The sequence below is a fragment of the Coffea arabica genome, chromosome 7c, assembly GCF_036785885.1.
Source record: "Coffea arabica cultivar ET-39 chromosome 7c, Coffea Arabica ET-39 HiFi, whole genome shotgun sequence".
NCBI lineage: Eukaryota > Viridiplantae > Streptophyta > Magnoliopsida > Gentianales > Rubiaceae > Coffea > Coffea arabica.
In genome coordinates, this window is record NC_092322.1 from 5,952,659 (window position 1) to 5,972,019 (window position 19,361).

At 38.9% G+C, this 19,361-nt stretch overlaps 2 protein-coding genes across 4 annotated transcripts; both read left to right on the forward strand.

The window, feature by feature from the left end:
• Window positions 1-1,314: 1,314 nt before the first annotated feature.
• Window positions 1,315-3,454, forward strand: LOC113700113 (putative glutamine amidotransferase GAT1_2.1). The gene is made up of 4 exons (XM_027220578.2): window positions 1,315-1,660; window positions 1,889-2,619; window positions 2,743-2,949; window positions 3,065-3,454. Exons 1-4 carry the CDS (start codon window positions 1,573-1,575, stop codon window positions 3,314-3,316), a joined length of 1,278 nt encoding a protein of 425 aa, XP_027076379.1. The 5' UTR covers window positions 1,315-1,572; the 3' UTR covers window positions 3,317-3,454.
• A 2,360-nt stretch (window positions 3,455-5,814) lies between these two features.
• On the forward strand, window positions 5,815-15,621 carry LOC113700112 (LEAF RUST 10 DISEASE-RESISTANCE LOCUS RECEPTOR-LIKE PROTEIN KINASE-like 1.4). Of its 3 annotated transcripts, none has more exons than XM_027220575.2 (4): window positions 5,815-6,678; window positions 13,903-13,932; window positions 14,025-14,369; window positions 14,465-15,621. In XM_027220575.2, exons 1-4 carry the CDS (start codon window positions 5,865-5,867, stop codon window positions 15,391-15,393), a joined length of 2,118 nt encoding a protein of 705 aa, XP_027076376.2. In that variant the 5' UTR covers window positions 5,815-5,864; the 3' UTR covers window positions 15,394-15,621. The 3 variants fall into 3 exon arrangements, with proteins under 3 accessions (XP_027076376.2, XP_027076377.2, XP_027076378.2); XM_027220576.2 differs by lacking the exon at window positions 5,815-6,678 and adding an exon at window positions 7,881-9,441; XM_027220577.2 differs by lacking the exon at window positions 5,815-6,678 and adding an exon at window positions 9,479-11,429.
• The last annotated feature ends 3,740 nt before the right edge of the window (window positions 15,622-19,361 follow it).

A 19,361-nucleotide genomic window follows, 5' to 3' on the forward strand; every position in this document is an offset into this window, starting at 1 on the left:
TGTCTATGGCTGCTGCCCAATTTAGATCAATGCACGCCAAGTAGTCGCAAGCATAAATGAGTTGCCAATATTGATCTGAACAAAATCAGAAGATTAAAAAGAAATAAAGGAAGAGATCAATTTTGACTTTAGCTACGAGGGCAGGTCAGCCAATCGGTTGCTAGAATGCCCTTCTCATTGCTAGTTGGGGAGAGCAGAGACAAAAGCCAGAGTACAACTATTGGTATTACTACAACTATTAGTGTTACTGTGTTTTTAAAATCTGGACCCATTCCTATTTTGGCAAAGATTAGAACTTAGAAGTGGAAGTGAATGCTACAACTTTGTTTACTTTTTTATGTCTTTTCTTCTATTCCATCACAACTCCTTATTGAGAATACTTTAAAAACTCTTGGAAAGCCTTAAATTACTTTCTCCTACTGGGAAAGTTAGAAAAAAACAGTTAACTGCAATGCGATCCACATATAATAATGTTTTGAATTAGAACAGAAACGTGCTCTAACCCCATTTAGTAAGCATTCAACGTTTTAAACTAATTACTAGCAACTGGAAAAGGATTGATCCTCAAAAGAACTAGAACAATTGCATCATCTTGGAAACCTCAGGTCGCTTTGCAACGTTCCTCCCATATGACGATGTAAATTAAGCCCTGATCCAATCCAACAACCAAGGAGAAGCAAATTCAGTGAACAAAAAAAAAAAAAAAAGGTGCCCCACCTGGATATCAATAAAACAGACCAAAAGCATTAATTAGTCAGATGAAACTGAACCAGATGTGATCAAGTCCTAATGGATTCTTTGTGCTTAGTCGCCATTGCGCATACAGATACAATCATCATTCCCCCGAGCTACCAAATTGTCTCTTCATGCTTCAAAAGAGCCACCAAGCAAGCACACTTTTATGTGTCCAATAACATGCATGCATGCATCCATCCAGTTGTACCTGATAGAAGAACCACCACTGGATAAGCCTTCATTACAATAAAACCCATGATCACAAAGCACAGGATTGTTTGTAAATTTTCGTTTTTTTTGGGCTTTCTGGGTGATTAGTTACTAGTATTTTGCATTTGCATGTTTTGTTTTTATCATGTGTTTAAAAAAAAAAATCTTTTTGTCAAAAAATGAAAATAAAGAAACAAAATAAGGTTGGCTACATTAACGTTAGTCCTAGAACAAGATTGGTCCTGGTCATTTTGCCACATGAGCTCCTCCTCAGCTTTGACTCCATTAGATAAGTACGACTACGAGCCACGTGTTAATCTCAGCGACGTGCATTAAACACACATTTTCCTAATTCTTGCACGTTTAGTGGCTTTTTTTTCGGGGGTCCTATTTTTATCTTTAGATTTAGCAGTTGTATGCAGCGCCTAGACGCCTCCACCCCACCACCGTTTTCTTGATTTCCTGATCACAGTAGTATTACTATTAGCGTAAATACTACTGTGTGGATTAATCCGGCATAGTCTAGCACTAGAATCCTTCTATAAATAGTGAACAAAAGTTGCTCGCCTTTTCCATCCAGTCCTGAAATCTTCTTCAATCTTCTAATCGTCTACTGATAATTCTGCGATGGCCACCGAGCTCTCAAACATTCTGCCTCGTGTCCTCATCGTATCCAGGCGCACCGTTCGCAAGAACAAGTTCGTCGACTTCGTAGGTACGATATGGATCGTATGTTTCTGTTTTTGATCCCTCGCATAACATGCATGCATCTCATTGGATTAGGGCCCTTTCGCCGAACTTAATTTCAATCCGATCCAACAGCAGGGAAAACTGGACTATGCCTTCATTTATGCATCTATAGATTCTTTACATTCAGTGCTAATTTGGGTGAGAAATATCTTCGGGTACTAATTTGTATGTATTTGCATCTGATCAATTTCAGGAGAGTACCATCTCGATCTTATAGTAAGCTATGGGGCTGTACCGGTGATTGTACCCCGGGTGACGGGGGTGCACATGCTGTTAGAGAGTTTTGAGCCGATTCATGGAGTTCTTCTCTGTGAGGGGGAAGATATTGATCCATCACTGTATGAAGAAGAAGTATCAGGTTTAACGCCAGAAGAATTGGACGAAATCCGGAGGGTGCACGCCAGCGATACTTCCGTGGACAAAGAAAAAGACAACATAGAAATGAGGCTAGCCAAACTTTGCCTGGAGAGGAACATTCCTTACTTGGGAATATGCAGGGGTTCACAAGTCCTGAATGTTGCATGTGGGGGTAACCTTTATTTAGATGTGGGGAAAGAATTAACTAATAAGGTTCCTGAAGATCTGAGGGTAATGCACATGGATTATGATAATTATGATGGGCACAGGCATGCTGTGAAGGTTGTGGAGAATACTCCTTTGAGTCGTTGGTTTAAGGACTCTTTGGAGGAAAGGAAAATGGAGCTCTGGGTGAATAGTTATCATCACCAGGGAGTTAAGAGGTTAGCTGAGCGTTTTGTTCCAATGGCATTTGCTCCTGATGGTTTGATTGAAGGGTTTTATGATCCTGATGCTTATAATCCTGAGGAGGGTAAATTCATAATGGGACTCCAATTTCATCCCGAGAGAATGAGGCAACCTGATTCGGATGAATTCAATTATCCTGGATGCCCTTTTGCTTATCAGGTGAGATGTTTGGAAACTCTCTGTATTTACATGTGCAAATTGTACAAGTCCAGCGCTGTACTGCTTTTTTCCGCCTATGTACTTCATGCTAAAGTTTTGTTCTTTCTTGCTGGAACTGTATAGGAGTTTGTGAAGGCAGTTGTTGCTTATCAGAAGAAGCTCAATAGTGCAACAAATGTTCCGAGACCTGTAAAGCTTGATCAAGAAATGGAGAAGAAAAGAAAATCCATCGTTAGAAGCTTCTCAATTGCAAGAATAATATATAAAGGGGGACGTGGTATGCATGTATCAAAAGAATCTGAACTTGAAGTCGGAGCAGAATTCCTTGAGGTGTGGTTTCTAATCTCTTTTAAGTTTACTAGTATTAAATTGCTAAGCTCTATGCCTCTATTGTTTGAAACTTACTGTACTTTTTTTTGTCCTGCTATGTTTTGTTCGCTTACAGTCGAACACAGCTTTGACTTTGGAGCAGGAGAGTAGATTGAAACAAATGGGGGCAACCGTGAGGAACTCATCTTCCTTCTTAGCTAGATTAAGGTTAAATGAAGAAAGAGAGGCATTAGCAAGGAAAGTGATGGGAAACATGTCGGTAGAACAGTTATCTGATCTAATGTCCTTCTACCACATGATGGGGCAGATATGTTCAGAAGTCTTGGAGAAAAAACTACATGGCATGGTCAACGATCTTGCCTCTTAAACTTATCTGCACGCCTTTTCATTTGGTTGGGTGATAATTTGCTCCATTGTCAACCTTTTCATGTACCTGTCTCTGTTAAAGAATCACGAGAAATTTGCTCAGTGAGGATTAATTATAAGATTTGCAGGTTTGTGCCTATGCTTTTTGTTAGCCATCCTTTTCACTTTCTTGCTTGACCTTTTTCTTCTTCTACCGAGGAAAGGATGATCCTTCCTGGTTCCAACTTCCAAGCTCTATAGTTTGAGGTTTCTAAAGTTATTTTTGTGAATCACCGACTGCTGCGTAATCTAATCAATAGTAGTATGATAAAAGTATACATTCAGTAACTAGGCTGAATCCGGTAATAAAAACTCTGTAATCCAAATAATATTTTGAAGAAGATGCAGTAATCGTGCCGGATCTTGTTATCAGAGCTGAAAATGCAGCCCAATTAGTCTCTGGCAATTTAGTACAATTAGTGACGGGATGGATCTGAAGTCTGAAGTGGCCCAATTTGGATGCACGATCTTGTCTTCGACTCTACTTGTACATTGCTTACCACATAGGCGGCATGGAAATCACATCAATTCTCAAGGATCCCCCCCCCCCCCTCATTCCAATTTAGGAGTCCAGCAGGTTTTGGCCCAAATTGTTTACAAGACCTTAAATCCTCTTCCCCCAAAACTTTTGTTGACCAGAATTATTCAAACGATCTGTCCGTCTGACAGACACCTTATACAAGGCATTCGTTAAAAAGTATTTTAGATTTTTCGAAACATAAAATGAATTACGAAAAGCATATAAATTCAAGATAATTAATCAGAAAAAATATATAAATACAATATGGAGTAATAATTATCAGTGTATATATATCCATGGTAAATTAAGTAAAATGTAAATGTGTTATTGAGTATTTACAGAGCACCTGTTAAAAAATTCAAAATATCAGTGGTAACCTCAAAGTCTCTAGTGAAATCTAACCCTCGGGAGTCTGAGATGCTAATCTGGCCCTCCCGCCTTTTAATTTGTTCGTCCTGCAATTAAGAAGATCATCACCCGGGACTTCGTCGAGATTGTGATCTGTTGCCGTTTGACTAGTGTGTCACCTTTTACAGTTGGGCAGCTTCTACCTGTTAAATTAAATCCAACGTCATCGTAAGTGAGGCCGCAGGTAGGTCGAGAGGGTTATCTTTGAGCATCTCTTAAATTTTGATGACTACAGCTTGTAGTTGGACGTTAGAAGTATCCGTCGTTTGTCACCCCTTAAAAAGGATACATCAGAGTACGGCTACTCATAGGTGGGAACAGACCAAACGCATATGTCAAATTGCCCTTAACTTTGGTTATTGTAAATAGGGCCGAAAACTAATTGATCGCGAGCGGCTCCGATACGAGGGCCACTCGAGCTCGGTCAACATCGAACTCGAGTCGAGTTCAAATTTCAATTCCAAAATACTATGAAGTCGATTATATATATATATATATTATTTATTTATTTTAATAGTAAATTTGCATATATATTTTTAATATTTTATTATTTATTAAGAAAAATAATTATTTTATTTATTTTTTAAAAATAAATAAATTATTTTTTTAAGCTTGAGCTCGACTAGAATTTGAGTCGAACTCAAGCTCGAGTTTGACATTTTGAATTTGTCGAGTTCGAACATCATAAAATTATGTCGAGACTCGATTGAATTAGTCCGAATCTCGACTCGGTTCGGTTCGGCTCATTTAGACCCCTCATTGTAAACCTTTAATGACTTTCAATTCTTGTGATAAGAAAGCTTAGAGGCCGTTCGCACTTTAGAGTTTTTGTTGAAAGTTTTTTAGAATATTTTTATGATACATTTTTAGACTGTATATTTATTTTACAATCATCACATCCTTATAGTACTTTTTTTTTTTTAAAGGAGGTTTTTAATTTAAGATTCACTGCTTATAATCCCTTTCTCCAATCATAATTGCACCTCACTAGTGATATAGTCACATAGCAATAACACATGGTTTTATTGAACCATAACATGAAAACCAGTGGCGGATTTAAGATGGGGGCACTGGGGGCCCCCAAAAATTTTCTATAATATCTATACAATTTTGATATAATTTTAAGTGTGCTCCGGAGTTTTCTTAGAAATGATGTGAAAGAATTACGTGATTCTTTAAGTTAGTTCATAACAGTGATGGATTTAAGGTCACTGCCTCCCTTAAATTCCTATAGTATCCACAGAATTTTGATATAATTTCAAATACGCTCCTGGAGTTTTCTTATGAAGGAAGCGAAAGAATTACGTGATCCTTTAAATTCGTTTATGAACTAATATTCTAAAAAGCTATGCAAGTTACAAAGTTCCATTTGAAGTAAATTAAAATAAATTTTTCATTTCAACTTGTTGGTGAATATTTTTTTACTTAAAAAACTAGAAAAAGAATAGATAAAAAATTTTAGTCTTATTTTTGCCCCACTGAAAATTTTTTGGCCGCCAAAGTTCGTTCGATATTTATTGTCCAGTTATCAACTCCTCTTTACATTCCCTTCCTCACTCTTGCGCTCTACTCTTGCTCTACTATGAAGAGCCAGTTCCTCCCGGAGACACCCTTTCCATCTGTGTACAACATCTTACTACTGATTCTCTTCATTCAATTCCCTTCCATTTTAGGCAACAACACGGAATGGTACACCAGCTGCACCAATTTGTTCAGTTGCGGGGGAATCAGCGGCGTTGATTACCCTTTCTGGGGTGGCAACAGGCCTCAAGAATGCGGTCATCCTGGACTAGAGCTCATGTGCGAGGATAGCACTCCAACCATCGAGATTATGAACGTGAAATATCGGGTTCTTCAAGTCAATCCCGGTTCTCAAATCCTCAGAATCACCAGAAATGAATTTGCAATCAAGGATATCTGTCCAGAGAAATTGGTGAACACCACCCTCGATGCCAATCTTTTCGAGTATGCTTCGGGATACGTCAATCTTACGATCCAATACGGCTGCCCCTCTCTGAATATTCCTGTCCCGGCTCAAATAGCCTGTCATATCAACGGAATCACTTACCAGAACGTTTATGTCGTTCCGGGGGCACAAGGGCCTGGAACTTGTCGGGCGAGCATATTTTTTCCAATTCATAGCACAGCTTTTGGAGGAATTACTGAAGAGCTGTCAATTCTGGGGCAAGTAATGGTCAGCGGATTTGAAGTGCGATGGAAAGTGGATAGTATGCAATGCAATGAGTGCAGGAATTCGAATGGCAGGTGCGGGTATGACCTCAAATCCAATCAATTTACTTGCCTATGTCCCGGAAATCAAGCCTCTGGTCGCTATGGATGCACAAGCACATCAAGTGATGAAAATAGTAGCCCGCACGAGTCCATGGTTGTTTCAGGTACGAATTGGTTTACATGTTAATTATGACTATGAATCAAAAAGTAAATTAAATGCCATGATCAGTCCATTTTAACTAGAAGAAGGTTTTAAAAGTTTCGGATTTAAAAGGGTACGGTTGCCAAACAAAGAAAGTCTCAACTGGACTCATATGCGCAAGGACGTCGGGTTCTGTTTTTGTAGATTTTGATCATATTTCTACAGAGGAACCAGAATCATTGCTGAATTTAATACTATCGTCTCTCTCCCCGTCTCTTGATGCTTCGTGTTGGTTCCCTATACATGTCACTAGGTTCTGAAAACTTTACAGTAGTATGTGTTTTGATTTGTCTGTTTGTGTACTAAAACAGACGATGGTATTTCTTTTTCTTTTTCTTTTTCTGAAGAGTTGGGGTTTAGTTGGTTGGTAGGAGAAGGGCTGTTTGAGCCGTGGCGAAATAAATTCGAGTTTTAAGGTCAACGCTTTCATGGCGTAAGAGCAGTCCATTCATAACCAAAAACCTAGCATTGCCTTCCTATGCTACGAGTGGTTCCCGATAGGACCCCAAGAAATGGTTGATGACACTCACAGGAACGGAATACCACAAGTTGCTTGGTTGGGCTGAAACCATCTCGATCCTGACTTGGTACTATTTTTAAAAGTTCATCTTTTAGCCGAAATGGATTTTTTTTTTTATTTAGTGTAAATTTATGAATCAAAATGGAACTCTATATTCAACAGAACTATTTTTTTCCCCCTTGGCTTATGATTATATATAAAAAAGAAGTATTCAAGCAGCTAATGGTCTTGTTTTTAGTTGGTCTGGATTTTATAAAATCCGGTTATAAAAACTTATTATGATCAAAATGGTCTTGTTACTCCATAATTAGTAATTATAAATTTTAACTTTTTTTGTCATTAAAAAAATTTATTATGAAAATATAAAAATAATTAAAAATATTATCATCAAAACTAATTATTCAAAAATCAAAATCCATAATTAGTTAAAATAATCAACCGAAAATAGGCCTAACGTGCTTTGGATGCTCAATGGATGCATTAAAACTATTGGATGGCACACGTCCATGTCCAAAATATCTTTAAATTAAAAAAAAAATGAAGAACCATAAGTAGAAGCCCAATAACAAACACTATCGAGCATGTGTGTGTGAAGAAAAAAAAAATGTCCAAAACACTAATACCGCACAAATATGCACTCTGTATAAAACTTCCACAACTGATTGGGCCTTGGCCCAATATAACCTAAAAAGTACTCTAGAAAATTATGCATCTCATAAATAAGTTGGGGCGTGTGGCATTTGGGAAGACGCCAAATGTGCATTTGCTGGAGTTGGGGATACACGTGTCATAGCAAACTCACCAAGGTTGGAAGCTGGGACCTCTTTCTCGATTGAATATGCTGGCGAAAAGCTAAGGGAGTCATTTTCATATCGACTAGCTTGGGGAAACTACCTCATATAGATTCCAGAACTGCATTGTAGTAACAAGCGAAAGAAGCTGTTCTGGGATCTGATAAGAGTAGTGCAAATCAATAATCAATGAAACTACTACCACTCTGCCTCCGCTTATTAACTTTTTTTTTTTTTTTTCTCGCAAAAATAAGTAAACTTGGAGGGAGGTTCATAATGAACGATCAAAAAGTCTCAGGAGAGGTTTCTATATACTTAATTTCTTATTTAGAGCTATAGCACCTTATTCTCCCGTCCAGCACACGGTTGAATTCAGATGGTTGTGACGCACTGCCAAAATGTCAAAATGTTCAACATCACTTTCTTTCTTTGCACTCATTTTCATCAATATTGAAAATTAGCTGCACTGTTCTGTCGACTAATATTAGCATCACTTGATCACCCCCCAAAGAATTCCATTATCTTTTCTTAAATTGCCTCCCCTCCGACTACTACATCAGTGGCTAGCGATTTCATTTGCAAAATAAATTTGTTCTCTTCATGACATCTTCTCCTCGAAAATAAATGAAATCCCACAGCCCTTTACAGTCGTTCCCCACTCTTCTCTGTTTTCTCGCCTCTAGTATACTTCTTCAACTTCATCCCGTTTCGAGTAATCCGGCGGAATTTTATGAGACCTGTCGGAATGAATTCAGCTGCGGCAGCATCACCGGAATAGGATATCCTTTCCGGGGACACCAAGATCCCGCATACTGTGGCTATCCCGGGCTAGAGCTAAGATGCGATCAGAGCAGTAATGTTACAAGACTCGATATCAAGAACATGACATTTTGGGTCCTGGATGTCCATCCAACCGCCCAGACTTTGAGGGTTGCTAGAGAAGACGTGATGCAGAACAACTGTCCTACTGATTTAGTAAACATGACTTTGGATTACACCCTGTTTGATTACTCCACGAGTTATATAAACGTCACGTTTATCTATGGCTGCCTAGTCAATGCACCCAATGTTGTTTTCTCATGCGGGAACAATAGTCTGTCGGTCTTGCCTGGAGAAGTTGGTGCTGGACTGTGTAAGGCCAGCGTGGTATATCCGGCACTTCAAACGGGTGATAGAGGCTCCTTTAATTTTACTGGCTTGGATCAAGTCCTCCGGCAAGGGTTCGACATCAGATGGATAGTGGATACTGGCATATGCAATGAGTGCACCAAGTCCGGTGGAAGGTGTGGGTACGGTGGTGGCACAAATCAAAATCAAAATCAAACTACTTGTTTCTGCCCAAATCCGCCCTATGTCCAGTCTGGTTCTTGCTCATCAAATTCATCACCACCACCTTCACCTTCACCTTCTAGAGGTACGCAAGCAAGCAAGTAGTAATAGAAGTAGTGGTATTTGCTTTTTAACTGTTTGGTCCTGATCGTATCTTGATTTGCCGTGATCACGAGAGAAAACCCATCTTCTCCTAATTTGCATGGATGGTTTTTTTCAGTGGAATAGGTTCTTTTTTTTAGGTGATCGTCTCGTCTGCGCTCTTGTCATGGTTTACCAATATTGTTAGGCTTGCCGATGCTTTGCCCTTTGGAGTTTTACCAAATAACGTTAGGCATGTTTTCAGATGGTTAGTGTCTGGGTTGCGCGGTGACCATTTGCTTATTAGCCTTATTTGACCTAGTCGGAAGCGAAGACTGGACTACCTTTGGCCACGTTATTGACTAATGCAGCAAAATAGAGCTATAGAGCAAGACACAAAAAAGCTTCTTCTAGTAGGCAACTTTTTTGTTGTCTTTTTTCAAATAATGAGCAATCTTAACAGGTTTTCCCCTCCCAGCCGTTTCGACTCCCAATTCCTCAGAAAACATCTTCCATTCCCACCTTGTTTCCTTCTACGATTCAACTTTTTCCGAAGGAAAGGAGTTTTTTTTTTCCTCCAATCCTTCCTGGATTTGCAATGTCTCGACGATTGTCTATTCTTTAATAGACTAAAGTTACGAAAATAACGTCGCGGAACTCCTGCGTCACTCCTAAGGCCCTTTTTCTGGGATTACATATTTCCCATTGACTTTGATCTTCCAAGAAAAAAGCCAAAAAAAGAAAGAAAGAAAGAAAAAAGGACACGGTTTCTGCGCGCCTGTTGCAGCCATCACTATTCTAATTGCTGAAGCTGCTGTTCTCATTGATATCGTCCAAGGACCGGTAAAAGTCTTGACTTACCAAAACCTGTTGACCGTAACCCAAGTGCAAAAATTCCACATTTGTTTGTTTCTTCAAAGATGCCACATCTTTTGTCTAGTTGTTTAGGCTATCAATTAATATTCCGCGTATCCCTTTTGCAATTACAGGTTCTCGGATTAGTTTAGACCAAGTCAGCCACTTTTTCATTCCAACGGAAGCTTCCATTCATTTCAAAAACTTAACCAAAAAAAGACAGGCTCATCTTAGTCAAAAGACCCAATGGTCAAGTTCCTCAAGCTAAAACGACTTCTATGAAATATCTCTCGTGGTTTATTCCCACCAAATGAACTGGGAGGAACATTTCCAACTCGCAAACTCTTCCTAGTTCCCTACCCTTCTCTTCTCTCTGTCCAACGATGCATTCCGAGGATCGCCTTCGAACCCTTTCGTTCTTTCTGATGATCACCGGCTTCACTTTACTTCACATCCCGAAATCTTTCAGCCAGGATCAACAACAGTTTGAAACCTGCAGCGAGCCGTTTCGGTGTGGAAATATTGACTTTTCTTATCCATTCTGGGGTGGGGATCGCCCGGAGAGTTGTGGCTATCCAGGTTTCAATCTAAGCTGCCAAGGGAACGTCCCTCGGTTTACAGTTGGCCCCGTTGCATACCGGATCCTCTCCTCTGTAGATACCTCATCTCAAACTGTTACTGTTGCCAGAGACGATCTGTGGGACAGTAATTGTCCTCAGTCTCTCCATAACACCACCTTGAATTTCAACATCTTCAGTTACCCCAACACCGTCGATAACATCACTCTGTACTATAATTGCACCCAGCTTCCTACCAACCTCCTTCAACTGCAATATCAGTTTAATTGCACCGTCAATAGTACCGCACCAAATACCAATTTTTTCCAGACAAGTAGTGCAGCCTTTTTGGGTGTTTGTACTGATAACATCAGGGTTCCTATTAATCGCGCCGCATTTCCGAGTCTCTTCAATACTACGGCCATATTTAATCCTGCGGATCTTCGAACCGCACTTACTACCGGCTTTCCTTTGCGATATGAAGCAAGTAATACAGCCTGCAATAATTGCTCTAACACAGGTGGCCGGTGCGGGTATGACACTCGGTCCAACTCATTTGCCTGCTATCCCAATAGAAATGGTACGCCCTCGTCATCCAAATCTTCAGTGTCAATCAGCTTGTGTAGTGGGTCCTGTTTGTTCTTTTAATCTCATGGCCAATTGATCGGTCTTTCTCTCCATTTTGCTAGGCTGTTAGTTATAGATCTGTCCTCCCATATGGCATCAGGGGTTGTTCTCATTATATTTCCTGAAAGCTTGGTTAGGTATTCTAGACTTGTTTAGTTTGTGGTATCTTCTTGGCTTCGCTTTCTTTCTCCTCATCTCCTTTATTTTTAACTTGTTACATGGCGTGCTCATCCATCACATATGCAGATACTTTTCCATTATTATGACATAAATCTAGAAATATGAAGTTTTATGCAGATGACCATTTGTTGTAGGATTTCTATGCTATGCGTTCTTTTTTTGGTTGTTTCTGGTTCTTTGAATAAAAATGGTTCTTAGCAGATGTTGGGTGGATGAAGTTCAAAAGATAATTTGCTCTTAGATAGGCGTTGTAGCCTTTCTTCTGCGTTTGATCTGAATATTTTCCTATATTCAGATTTCATCGGGAGAAAAGCTTTGGTGTTATTCCTCAATCTCGTGCATTCTTTACATCATCATAATTCCAGCCAAAAAAAAGAAGAAAAGAAAAGAAAAATGTAGTTCTTGGTAGTTTGCTGCGTTTGATCTGATTTTTCTAAAAAAAGAGTGCAACTTTTGATAAAAATATTATTAGTAGTACAGATAAAAGGAATGTCAAAATGTGTGGGCGATTAATCTTTTAAAAAAATCATTGGACTACAGCTGACTCTTTTTTTTCGATAAAAAATCAAAACGAGATCAGTTAGCTATCATTCGTAGTAGTAGAATTTTCTTCGTCGTCTTCCCTCCTCCAACAAACAATTTTTTGCATTAAGAAATGGAGAGAAAGTTGTCCTTTTCTCTTCCCCACAAAACATTCATTGCACTGCTCATGCACCACGTCGGTCAACCAAAGACAGCTCCTCCCCGCCTTCCACCTTCTTGAACCCTTCAATCAACCACTCCAACACAACTCTTGGGTAAAACAAAAGCAGTCTTCCCACCCCCCCCCCGGGCGGCCCCCCAACCACACACACACACACCAACACCCCGGGGGATCCCTGCACCCCTTTACCAAAATGCCATCTCCTCCCTCCTCTCTCACTTGCATTCCCACTCTCCCAGTTCCCAAATGCCTTTCACTCTCATTCTCATTCAATCTCTCCTCGTCACACCAATTATCTGCTTCGCCTTCTTTACGTTGTCGTTTTGCGATGGCGTCGCCCCCACTGCCCCCCCTTTCATTAACTGCGATAAAACGTTCAACTGCGGCTCCATCACCAACGCACCTTCCCCTTCACCGGGGGAGACCGCCCCGACCACTGTGGACTCCCGAGTTCAGACTCACCTGCCAGCAGCCCAACAATGTCGCCGAGTTGACTCACAACTCCGTCACCTACCGAGTCCTCCAACTCGATCAGACCCTCAAAAGATTGACCCTTTCCCGCTCGGACCTCTACAACAACACCTCCCCATCCCATTTCACCAATTCCACCCTCCACCCTCAATTCGACCTTCTTCTCCTTCGGCGACCAGGACGACGATGCTTTGAGTATACTCTACGGATGCAATTCCTCGGCAATGTCTATTAAGCCCCAGAATTTATTCAATTGTAGTATTCCCGGGGTGAACTTTACGGATGCTTATTACATAGTCGGGCCGATTCCCAGTGATCCCATTTTGAGATTCATTAATTGCAGCGTCAGTGTTACGGTGCCAATACTGAGGAGTGCTGGGGCGAGGCTCACGAGTAGTGAGATAAGTCTTTCTGAGGCTTTAACGCAGGGTTTTAGCGTAAATTATAGCGACCCGTATGAGAATAATTGCTCCGAGTGTACCCGGGTCGGTGGGCAATGCGGGTTTGATTCGGATTTGGGTCAGCCCGTCTGCGTTTGTAGGGATAGGTTCTGTGCATTGGCACCTCCCCCTCTTTCGGTAGATAGTCAAAATGCTTCTGCAGCATTGCAAGGTAGTAGTTTTGGTAAATTATTTGACTGCCTGATTCCAAGACTCGGTTTTTGAATGTGTAGAAATTTAGAAATGGTAAGCTTATTAGCGTTAGCTGACACTTGAATTTTGGATGTCCTTATTTTGATTTGTTTATGTTGATCTTGAATGATTTATGATGCTTGAAAGCGCTTGCATTAGTTCGTACGTGTCATGAGAAAATTATGCTGATGGTTTCACTAATCCCTGATTGTTGATGGTTTTATGATCATCCGCTACAACCACCCCTCTTAGGTTTATCAATGTGGTTTTCCATTTTATAGCATCTGCACATATTAGTGCTCTGCTACTCTGCCTGAACCTTCTTTTGTTCGCATGTCCCCTATAAGACTGGATTATCACTTAGCATCCACCATCATTATGTGGTTTTGTCTATCATATGTCTCAGTGCTAATGTTTCTTTGGTGTTTTGATTCCTGTAGGCGGTAAAAGTGGTCCCGGCACTCCAGTAGGTACTGCCTCATTCTAACTATAACAAACTCAAGTTATTCATCTGTGGTTATTGTCAGAGAGCAAAATCTTAACATTCTTGTTGTGTTCTCAGTTCTTGCTATAGTAGGTGCAGTCCTTGCTGGTGTGGGTCTTGGTTGGTTAATTTTCTGGTGTAGGCAACGGAGGAGACGGCTTGCTGCTGCTAAAGCTGCAGAGAGTTACCAGATTCAGAGCAAGGATAATTCAACCACTGCTGCTAGCAAAGCCCCTACTTCTGTGCCTTCAACTGCTTTCACGAAAAGCATCCCTTCTTATCCTTCCTCAAAAACTGAATTTGGAAAAGAAAGCTCCTATTTTGGTGTCCAGGTCTTTAGCTACAGCGAACTTGAGGAAGCCACAGATGGTTTTTCTCAATCTAGAGAACTTGGAGATGGTGGCTTTGGCGCTGTATATTATGGTATGAACGCAAAACCTCATTCTTCATTTTTAATGAGCTAATAGCAGCAACCAAAGCATTGACTCCAGGGAATTTGTTCTTTGGACTTGAATTAGGTGTTCTTACTGATGGTCGCGTTGTTGCAGTCAAGCGGTTGTATGAAAATAATTTTAAGCGTGTTGAGCAGTTTATCAATGAAGTTGAGATCTTGACCCGTTTACGGCATCCAAACCTTGTGACACTATTTGGATGCACATCCAAAAGAAGCCGTGAGCTGTTGCTCGTGTATGAATATATACCAAATGGAACTGTGGCCGATCATCTACATGGGAAACGTGCCAGTTCTGGTTTGCTATCTTGGCCTGTCCGACTGAACATAGCCATTGAGACAGCTGATGCATTGGCTTATCTTCATAAATCAGATATCATACATCGTGATGTCAAAACCAACAACATCCTTCTAGACAATGACTTCCATGTAAAAGTCGCCGATTTTGGGTTATCAAGGTTGTTTCCCAACGATGTTACGCATGTATCTACAGCTCCCCAGGGGACACCCGGATACGTTGATCCTGAGTATTATCAATGCTACCAGCTCACTGAAAAGAGTGATGTTTACAGCTTTGGGGTAGTATTGATTGAACTAATTTCATCGCTGCAAGCTGTTGATACTAACAGGCACCGTCATGATATAAATTTGGCAAATATGGCCGTCAACAAAATCCAAAACCATACATTGCATGAATTGGTAGATTCAAGTCTGGAGTTTGGGACAAATAGCCCTATGAGGAGGATGACAACATTAGTGGCTGAGCTAGCTTTTCGGTGTCTGCAGCAGGAGAGAGATATGAGGCCTTCAATGCAAGAAGTAGTGGATGCTCTTCGAGGAATTCAGAATGAAGGGTTGAATACTGCAAAGGTGGAGGTGGTGCATATCTTGGTTGATGACGTCGCGCCGCTCAAGCATAATGCTCTCCCTACATCGCCTGATTCAGTTGTTCCTGATAAGTGGCTTAGCAGCTCGACACCAAATTCAAGCGGGTGACTGGCTATACTTTTTCTCTTGTAAAAAAAGATTGTACTAGAACAAAGTTCTTTGTTTCTCAATCGGTAACATTTAGAGATCTTTGCTGTTTCCTCATAGCACTACATTTTTGAAAATTTATTGGCCTTTGCTGTTTCCTCATAGCACTACACAGGAAATGTATCTACTTATTCTGTAATAGAAAACATAAGCAAGTGATTATATCAATTATTGTGGAGTTAGAGGGAATGTACATATTGTTGAATGGAGCTTCCAATACTTGCAACCAAAGTTGAGCACAAGGCAAATCTCCGGGTAGAATATACCAATACGTAGAGGTGGCAATATGGATAAATGGTTCATAATTGGTTTTGACTTAATGGATGGTGGATGAAATTTATCCAATTCATTTAAATCTATTTAATAAATGGATCTAAATGGATGGATCTAAATGGATTAAATAAAAACCAATTATCCATTTATAATCCATTTAAATATTTTGGTTACTTTTTTTTTTGTATTACCATTTCTTGTAATATGAAGATATTTTTTTATGTACTCGTAAATTTTAGGTATAGTTGGATGAGAAAGATGGCAAAATACTTAGATTTTTCATTTAAGAATTTAGGTAGTATTTTGGTCTAATTTAAGAACAATTGGTCTAATTTGGTTACCGTAATTTATAAATAAAATTTTCAAATGTTATTTAACCTATATCATAAATATAATTTTTAATTTTTTTTATCTCATACACGTCATGTCACAAAAAATTTATAATATTTTTTCAAATACAACCAGTGATTGAAAAATTTTCTGGGTTTAAATTAAAGAAACAGTGAGGGAACTCAGTTAGGAATAGGAGGGAAGGTTATGGTGGGGGACCAAAAAGGGGGGGGGGTTCCCAAATTGAGTTCGTATGCGGTCCGCCACATGATTGGGGAGCATGGAAGACTACACTGTCATATATTTCTTGCTTGCAAGTTTTGATCAGATTGGCTATTTTTATTTGGTTTTTAAATAAATGGATATATATGGTTTTTGTGGATAATCCATATAAATCCATTTAATTTAATGGTTTTACTTTGGTCAACCATTTAAAACCAATATCATAAATGGATAATTCAAAACCATTTAATTATGGATTATATAGATGGATAAATGGATCTCAATCCAAATTGCCACCTCTACCAATACGTCTCCCAGAAAACGTAACAAGGAAAATGCCATGTTTACACAGAAATTCGATTGAAAAATTCTTAACGTGTAAAAGTTTTGTTTTGAGTAGTCTGTGCAGCATTGATGGTCCAAACAATTAGCATTGATGGTCCTCCATTGAATTTAATGCAATTGGGATTACTAAGCAAGAATGCACATAACAAAATGATGTTCTCGACCGTTTTTTTTTTTTTTAAAGAATAGCTACCCATGATGTGCAACCTCTGTGGCTATTTTTTGCTTATTTGGTGAAAATTATCCTCTGATCACCAAGCAACTTGACCTTAAGGGCTTAAGCCACAATCAAATTCAAGTACTGGATGCTCCACAAGGAACTGAGAATGAAGGGTTTAATACTGAAAAATTGGAGGTGGCTGGCGGACAACTGGACATGGTGGGTTGCAAGTAGGTAGCATTTCTATTTGGGTACACTTACTTTTTATTGCCAAAAAAAAAAAAAAAAAATCATAGTTGAACAATTTCGTAGTGGGTTGACAGGGAAAATTGAATATGTGCTTTTGGGATCCAACGGGGCTCTCTCTGTCCTAATAACAGGTCGTTTTCTGGGGCTTTCTTTGTACTAATAACACCTTTTTTTTTTTCTATGATAACAATCCTATAACTTATGCTACGTTTTTAAACAGAAGAGCATATATAAAAGACTAGCAGGCATACAGAGTCGACTAAAATAAAAGATATTTTGTCACTTCTTTCTAATTTTTTTCACTATAAATATTGTACGAATATCCAACCTATCCTCCACATAGCGGGATTTAATCACTTTCTGATATCCACTGAATTAAAGCTCAGTGATAAACGACAGGCCATTTGGTTTCCCTCCACTGTCCCTTTCTAATGCAAAAGGTCAAAGCAGCGCAAGAAGCAAAACCCTTTTGCTACTATACTGTACTGTCGTGCTCGGAATTGGGTGTTTATATGAGCAATCACGAAGTGATGAAAATTTTATTCAAATTCCTTGCCAGCGAAATCAGCAGGTAAAGTTAAAATGGAAATAAAAGTACTGGACAAAATTTTACTACAAATTGCAAAATGGTGAATATTCAAATACCAATCCAAGGTATTACGTAAAGTATGTACCATGGTGTTGGAACAGTAGTAGTTTTGACAGGCGTCCAAGTTGGCGGTGTACGACCGTACAGCCTTTGCGGGAATCCTTTGCTGAAGTTGCAAGTAGAGGATTTCTTTATCCAGCAAGATTTGCCAGGCCACCAAGTGATTATCCAAAATTAAGGGTCAGGAAAAGGTGACCAAAGAATAAATAAAACTAATATTTAACTGGGATCGGTTATATATATCAAATGGACATAAGTATATCCCATAACCAAACTTACAAGGAGATGTCACAGCCTCCTTTAACTCTTGTATATGTGTAAGGATTTCCGTGTTTATATATATGTTTGATCTTAAGATCTGTCTAACTAACGGGTGTCCACTCGTTAAAATATATTTCGGATGTCGTATTTATTAAAATTTAAGATTAATTAGAGAAAGTAAATAAATATAAGTGAAAGTATGTAAGATTAAACAAGAAAAGTATATAAATATAAGGAATGGGAATAACTATTAACATGTGTATATAATGATAGGTTAATGTGAATTATAAGAGCGTTAAGGAATGTCTGATGAATACCCGTTAAATTTTTAAAACCCTTGATCTTATTACAGTCAATACGAGTCTTAAAAACATGTACAAAGAATTGAATTTTCACATTATTATGTGCGGTCAATCAAGATTGTAGTACTAAACCATATGATCCCCTGATATATGATCCACAGCCATTGCACGTCGTCAAACACACAACATACAGCTAATATTTTTCAATTAATTCTACAAGCACCCAAAAGTATTACTACTAACAAATATTATTATATTTGGAAACGACAATCTCATAATTAAAGATCCAATATCCACTGACAGATTGGGTAAGGAATGCATCATGAAATACCTTGAGAGTGCTTCATTTCTAATAATGTCTCGTATGACCACGAAATCTAGACATGCAATTATGCACATTTTAAAACTCAAAACCCCAATAGCATTTTATCGATTGACACCATACATTTTAATTCTCAAAAGAGCAATTATATATAAAAAAGAAAAAGAAACCAAGGATAATTGGCCCTCAACAATCAGAACCTTGATCAGTGGGTCCACCTTCATCCCGTACCTTACCGTCACCGTAAAATGCAATCCTTGTTTGGATTGGATGTCCACATTGTAGAAACACATAGTAATATGGCCGGCACAATATAATACTGTACACTTTGTAGCAGTGGGATTATCTTGCAATTTTACAAACATAAACAAAGCAAGCATGAAACAACTAGGATTCCTGTTTAGCTTAATACACTCTGTGTTATTGCTAATTTATGTATTAAAGTTGGCTGAGGATGGGAGTTAGATAAGTCGAAATCTCGTCATTGGATGACTTTAGTGCAATTATGCTTTGATAAAATTATGGTGCAAAATTTACACCATTTCTCGATCAACTAGCAACTATAATAGATTGAACGGAACTAAACATATAACCTCTGCAATTAGTGACGATATCAAATATAAGTTCGCAATTATGAAGGATTCAATATAGTCTGTTGGGATTACCATTTTCTAAAGTTTTTGTACAAAAAATATACTATAATAATTCGAGATATATGTGAAATAGAAAGATGAATAGGAAATATATTTATAAAAAAATGTGAATTTTTTTTTTAGAGAAAACTAACAATCCAAACAGGGCTTTGTGTGCTGTAAG

What these genes read in the sequence shown, in the direction of transcription:
- LOC113700113 (XM_027220578.2), top strand. Translation starts at nt 1,573, where the DNA reads ATGGCCACCGAGCTCTCAAACATTCTGCCTCGTGTCCTCATCGTATCC. An exon ending in CAAGTTCGTCGACTTCGTAG is followed by an intron (nt 1,661 to 1,888) that starts GTACGATATGGA and finishes GATCAATTTCAG; the next exon opens with GAGAGTACCATCTCGATCTT. An exon ending in TCGGAGCAGAATTCCTTGAG is followed by an intron (nt 2,950 to 3,064) that starts GTGTGGTTTCTA and finishes GTTCGCTTACAG; the next exon opens with TCGAACACAGCTTTGACTTT.
- LOC113700112 (XM_027220575.2), top strand. Translation starts at nt 5,865, where the DNA reads ATGAAGAGCCAGTTCCTCCCGGAGACACCCTTTCCATCTGTGTACAAC. An exon ending in CGAGTCCATGGTTGTTTCAG is followed by an intron (nt 6,679 to 13,902) that starts GTACGAATTGGT and finishes TGATTCCTGTAG; the next exon opens with GCGGTAAAAGTGGTCCCGGC. An exon ending in TGGTCCCGGCACTCCAGTAG is followed by an intron (nt 13,933 to 14,024) that starts GTACTGCCTCAT and finishes TTGTGTTCTCAG; the next exon opens with TTCTTGCTATAGTAGGTGCA.